General features: G+C 37.1%; 1 protein-coding gene across 1 annotated transcript; it reads right to left on the bottom strand.

The window, feature by feature from the left end:
• Positions 1–5,894: 5,894 nt before the first annotated feature.
• LOC104215186 (uncharacterized) lies at positions 5,895–6,452 on the bottom strand. Its single transcript, XM_009764942.1, has one exon. It carries the CDS (start codon positions 6,450–6,452, stop codon positions 5,895–5,897), a length of 558 nt encoding a protein of 185 aa, XP_009763244.1.
• Positions 6,453–6,908: the final 456 nt, after the last annotated feature.

Raw genomic sequence — 6,908 nt, 5'->3', positions numbered from 1 at the left:
CTAATTATGCTTTTGAAGGGTAATATTTAGAGCCTTTTTTATAGGCACTGCTTTGGTTGGAATTAATAAAGCCTAATTATTCATTTTAGAGGTGATTTAGAGATCACTATTAGCACGTATAAACCATGCACGTGATTTTCAGAAACCAATTTGGTCATTCTTAGCAGCCACTTAAATGATCTTCAGAAACTATTTTTGGCCAACTTTACTATAAATGGAATATATAATATCATATTTGGGTTAGTCGATGCATGTGATATGCTTATTTTCAAATTCCACAGCCTATTAATTAAATCGGTCCCCCAAATACTTAATATTTGAACTGCTTATAAACAAATTGTTGCACAGATCTTCTTTAACACACGGTTACTAAAAATGTTTTTGACTATGTGACTCTTGCTTTCTAAATTTGGAGCAGATTTATGTTTGCAGGACAAAGCCAATTCATGTGACTCTGTTTCTCCCTACAGTCAGAGTAAGTTAAGATAATGTAATATTTTCCTAAATCATAAAGATCGTTGATAAAGTAATATTTTCCTAAAAAAATTATACTATATATTTATCTAACCCAATTTTACATTTATTTCAAAATTCTAAATTTTCTGAACAAATATGGAGTATATTTTATGATTAGTCATATTATATTAATAAATGTATAATGCACATCTTGAAATCCTTTAGAAATAGCTCCCTCTCTCTCTAAACTAGTCGTAAAGAATAAGAAAGAAGTGAATACACCTAATTTCCTGACCTTTTTTTAAAAAAATAAAATAAAATTGTATACCAGATGGGGATTCTCGGGGGTAAAAAAAAAGAAGGAAATTTTTCTGGCCAACTTTATTAAATGGTATTACCACATTGAGGATGTTCTTGTATCCATATTAATGCCTAGCTATGTGACCTTTTCTTGCTAATATTGAAGAAGATTTATGTATTGCCTCGGACCAAGAAAATTCTGGCCATGCATGTGACTCGGTTCTCTCACTATATCAGAATAGAGAGAAATAATGATACACTTCTTTAATTACAGGTTTCCATCAAAACAATCTATTTCAACATTCTCTCATGATGAATATGAAATTTAATTTATTCTGTACTTTAAGACATAAATTCTAGCAGTTTTTAATGTCTTTTTCAACATAACATAAAATAAAGCATACAAGGTCTAGAATAGAATACGTATAATATATTGTTTGGTTGCTTGCCTTACTTTTAAAATAAGCTATACATATACAACCGAAAATTAATGTGACAGAAAATGACTAGATTGTATGAATTGTCGCAGTTACTTGATTATATGCAACTACAAGATTATATGCAATTGCTTGTTGTCAAAATTCAGTCAATGGAACAGTAATTAAGCTTCTACCATTATCTGAAGTTGTGCTTCAATGGAAGTGAAGCTGTGGATTGTCCACCATGAGAACCCAGAGAGAGAAGAGAGAGAATGAGAGAAGGTTCCAGAATTGTGCAATTAAACTAATTGAATTGAAAGAGTGAGTGGAGTCTCCGCTATATACAAAGCTAAGACTAAGCACTAAGCTAAGACAATTAACTAACAACTGCTAAGCTAACTGTACAGCTGTCATAATAATCAACTAACTAAGAGAATAATTATAGTTCTTAACACCCCCCCTCAATTTGGAGGTGTAGCAAACACTGACAACTTGCCCAATGCAGCACTATGCTTGATCCCTGCCAAGGTTTTAGTCAAAACATCCGCAAGTTGGTCATCAGTTCTGATATGTTGAAGAGAGATCAGGCCTGCTTGGAGTTGATCACGTACAAAGTGGCAGTCGACCTCTATATGCTTGGTTCTTTCGTGAAATACTGGATTCCTGGCAATGTGTAATGCAGACTGACTATCACAGTAAACTGAAATAGGTAGAGAAAAGGGCACAGTCAGTTCTTCAAATAACATGCGTAGCCACACTAATTCACCTACAACTTTTCTCAAGGCTCGATATTTTGTTTCTGCAGAAGACAGTGAGATGGTCTCTTGTTTCTTGGACTTCCAGCTGATGGGGCTGTTGCCTAGCAACACCATATAACCACTGATGGACCTCCTAGAATCTGGACAAGCAGCCCAGTCAGAGTCACAGTAGGATCTGACTGTGTGATCTCCATCCTTTGACATAAAGATTCCCAGGGTAGGATCATTCTTCAGGTACCTTAGCAAATGGAATGCTGCTTTCAAATGGGGCTCTCTGGGTTTCTGCATAAAATGACTTAAATGCTGAACACCATATGCTATGTCCAACCTAGTATTGGTCAAGAAATTCAGTTTCCCTACTAACTTCCTATAATAAGTAGGATCCTGCAATACTGCTCCTTCCTCGGCCTTTAGTTTCACATTTGGATCCAATGGTGAAGAGCAGGTCTTGTGTTCCAGGCAATCATACTCCTTTAGCAGGTTCAATGCAAACTTCCTTTGTGATATCATGATCCCATCTTCCTTATACATAACCTCTAGTCTCAGGAAATAGTGAAGCTGTTCCAGATCCTTGATCTTGAATTGCTCATATAGGAACCTCTTAAGTTGAGCAATTTCTTGTTCATCAGTCCCAGTTAATAGCACATCATCCACATACATAGCAATATACACTGAGTCACTTCTATTTCTCTTATAAAAAAATGAGTAGTCATACATGGAGTGTGTATATCCTATTGAATAAAGTGCCTCAGTCAACTTTGCATACCATTGTCTGCTTTAACCCATAAAGAGATTTATTCAGTTTGCATATCAGGCCTGGCTTCTCTAACACTAGCCCAGGTGGCACCTGAATATATACCTCCTCATTGAGATCTCCATGCAAGAAGGCATTGTTTACATCCAGCTGTGAGATGAGCCAACCTTTCTTGACTGCTGTAGTTGTTAAAGCTCTGACTGTTGTCATCTTTACAACTGGTGAAAAAGTTTCTATATAATCTATTCCTGCCTGTTGAGTGTACCCTTTAACAACTAATCTGGCCTTGAATCTCTCAATGCTACCATCTGCTTTGTGTTTCACTTTGTACACCCATCTACATCCAATTACTTGCTTCCCAGGTGGCAGCATTACTAAGTCCCATGTATTATTTGAATGTAATGCATCAAATTCCTGTGTCATAGCAGCTTGCCATGCATGATCAATAGCTGCCTCCTCATATGATGATGGTTCCCTATCATGACAAACATTTCTCACAAGAGCCTGACTATCAGGAGTTAGTAGATCAGAGGCAATGTGTTGGTTTGCAGAAAATAAAGCATTTAAGGAAGTGGAATTATTCTTGAATTGAGGTAAGGGGTGAACATAGTCTTGTAGATATGTAGGGAGTTTATGAGTTCTGTGTGACTTCCTAGTTGGATGGATTTGTTCTGTATCTCTTTATTCAATGTTGTGAGTTCTGTGTGACTGTATAGTTGGATGGATTTGTTCTGTATCTGTCTGTTCAATGTTGTGTTTTGATGATGTGTTGTGTGGTGAAGGGCTAGATATTCCATGAGATAAAGGACTGGCTGCATGTATAAGTGACATAGAGATAGGTGTGTTATCCACATTTCCTTGGTCACTCAAGTTTTTAGTGGTCTGCATGTTTCCTGTGTTCTTAGGAAGATGCTCATCAAGTGAATCAATGAAAGGAACAAGGTAAAAGATAAGTGAATTGGAAGACTTGTTTATGCTACAGTTAAAAGGAAAGATAGATTCATTAAACACCACATCTCTGGAAATGTAAATCTTTCTAGTGGCCAAATTCAGAACTTTGTACCCCTTTGTGTTGAAAGGATAGCCAACAAAGACATGAGGGGCAGTCCTGGGATTGAACTTGTCCCTATGTGGTATTGGTACAGTGGGATAGCATAAGCAGCCAAAGCTCTTGAGATGAGAGTATTTTGGTTTCCTCTTATACAACAACTCATATGGGGTTTTATTGTTGATGGAATTGGATGGCAATCTATTTATTATAGATATAGCACAGAGGACACATTCACCCCAATATCTTAGAGGTAATTTGGATTGGAAAAGGAGGGCTCTAGCTATTTCAAGAAGGTATTTATGTTTTCTTTCTACCATACCATTTTGTTGTGGTGTATATAGGCAAGTTCTTTGATGAATGATTCCTTTAGATTGAAACAATTTGGTTACTTCTCCACTGGTAAACTCTAGTCTATTGTCTGATCTTATGGACTTGATGTTGATACCAAACTGGTTTTCCACCAGGGACATGAAGTTTTTAAGAATATCAATAGCATTACTCTTGCTGGACAAAAGATGTGTCCATGTAGATCTGCTATAGTCATCCACTATGGTGATAAAGTACTTGTGTTTATCATGTGTAGGGATATGATATGGACCCCATAGGTCAACATGCAAAAGCTCAAATATTTTGTTAGATACACTGGTTTTATGAGGAAAAGGTAATCTTTCTTGTCTAGCCATTGGACAAATGGTACAGATAAAGGGTTATTTAGGGGAGAAATTAGCAGGAATGGAAGCAATCCTTTTCATCTTCACAAAGGGAACATGTCCAATCCTGTTATGCCACAACACATTTACATTATATTTAGACCAAGACTGAGAGAAGAAACCAGGCAATTCAGAAGATACATCCTCAAAAGGAACATGTTTACTAGCACTTGCACATGAATTATTTACAATGAGAGAGGGAAAGGAGACACACTTATTGGTGTGGACTGGTACATTTACAATAGAATGAGTTGGACAATGTGTGTCACAAGTGCAACAAGTAGAAATGGCAGGAAGTCTAGAGTTGTCCTTTTCTGCAAGACTTGCATTGTTTTTCTTTAAGCAACTTGGGCATAGGATGTATAGAGCATCCTTCACCTTACCAATCACTAGAGGCCTCTTCATTGAAGGGGCCTGCAACACACAACAGAGATTGAAGAAGGCAAAAATACAACTTAAGTGAGAAGCTAAAGAGTGAACAGAGATTAGATTGTATCTGAAAGTTGTAACATACATCACTTTATCTAGAGTGATCTTAGAATTGAGAATTACACTGCCTATTTCTGTCACCTTTACTTTATAGCCATTTGGAAGTATGACTAGCAAGGGATAAGGTAGGTTGATTATATTGGTTAATAGGGATCTGTTGAAGGCCATATTGTTTGATGCCCCTGAATCTATAATCCATGATTCAGCTTTGTTCTTGAAACATTCACATAAAAGTTTACCAAAATCAATTGAGGAGGTACAAGCTATCATACCTGCAAAGTTTGTTGTTCCTGAAGTAGCATTGGTACCACCTCCATAATCTCCTATCCCAGATGACTGAAATTGTTGTAGTAGGGTCACCAACTGGTTGTACTCTTCCTTGGTAAGGCTCACTTTCTGAGGATTGTCATGACTAACATATTTATCATTCTCTGCAGGTTGAGATTCAGTGGCTGCCACATGTGCATTGGCTAGGTTTCTGTTGCCTCTGTTGAATCTATTGGCACTATTGTTGTTTGAGTTATAGCTGTAGTTATAGTTGGAACCTTGCCTTGTGTTTTGACTGAAACTGTTTTGTCCTCTGTTTGGATTCTGATTGTGACCAAAATTCTGTGGATATCCATGAAGCTTGTAGCATTTCTCTTTAATGTGTCCTGGCCTCTTGCAGTAGTCATAAAAATGTCTGTTTCTGTTGTTGTGATTGTTGTTGGGAGAGTAATTTGTCCTGAATGTGTTAGGTCTGGTTGTGTTGGCATTCAAAGCTGATGATTCCAGTACCAGATGGCCAGTGGGCTTGATTTCCCTCTGCCTTTCTTCTTGGATTAACAAAGAAAAGGCTTGGGCAATTGAGGGAAGAGGATTCATCATCAATATGCTCCCTCGAACAACAGTATATGTCTCATTTAATCCCATAAGGAATTGTATGAGCCTCCTATCCTGCTCTGTTTTATGCATACTTTACTTAGCCCCACACGAACAGTTGCAGGTATAATGAGATTTAGCAATCAAAGTATTGAGCTCCTCCCATAGTTTCTTCATTTTTGTATAGTAACTGGTAATATCAAGTGATCCTTGAGACAGATCATTGATCTCCTTCTGAAGTTGATACAACTTTGTTCCATTTGTTTGATCATATCGATCCTCAAGTTCTCTCCACAATTCAAATGCATCAGTTACGTATTCAACACTATCTGCAATCTCTTTAGTCAAAGAGTTTAAGATCCATGATGTGACCATGTCATCACACCTCTCCCATAAGCGAAAGTTTGGAGAATCTAGATATGGTCTTTTACAGTCTCCGTTAATAAATCCCAATTTACTCTTCACAGACAATGCTCGCATCATACTTCTTCTCCATGATCGATAACCAAAGCCATCAAAAGGAGCAGGAACTAAGGTTGCCCCAGGATTATCAGATGGATGCATGTATATAGGATTACTAATGTCAATGCCTGATTGACTCAGAGGCTCATTCACAGTTGGTACTGTTGGATTTTCGTTCTCATCGGGCTTCATACTTGTGAATTACAGAGAAATCTAAGAAACTTTGATATCTAAAAATATAAGATGAATGAAATTCAATAATTATTCTCAGAGAATTGTGAATCAGAAGTAAAACAAAACCTGTTCTTAAGATATATCTCGAAATTCATGGAGAAATGAATCTGTATATGTGTGATTAGGTTTAAACAATCATCAACAAAGGGAGAACCAACAGATCTCGTGAATCGAATCCAAAATCGAAGCTCCCGCTCTGATACCATGTAAAAATTCAGTCAATGGAACAGTAATTAAGCTTCTACCATTATCTGAAGTTGTGCTTCAATGGAAGTGAAGCTGTGGATTGTCCACCATGAGAACCCATAGAGAGAGAAGAGAGAGAACGAGAGAAGGTTCCAGAATTGTGCAATTAAACTAATTGAATTGAAAGAGTGAGTGGAGTCTCCACTATATACAAAGCTAAGACTAAGC

Source organism: Nicotiana sylvestris, chromosome 12 (genome assembly GCF_000393655.2).
Source record: "Nicotiana sylvestris chromosome 12, ASM39365v2, whole genome shotgun sequence".
In the NCBI taxonomy this organism is placed as follows: domain Eukaryota; kingdom Viridiplantae; phylum Streptophyta; class Magnoliopsida; order Solanales; family Solanaceae; genus Nicotiana; species Nicotiana sylvestris.
Note: the sequence above shows the minus strand (reverse complement) of the source record. Positions and strands in the feature narration are given on the sequence as shown.

What these genes read in the sequence shown, in the direction of transcription:
- LOC104215186 (XM_009764942.1), bottom strand. Translation starts at nt 6,452, where the DNA reads ATGAAGCCCGATGAGAACGAAAATCCAACAGTACCAACTGTGAATGAG.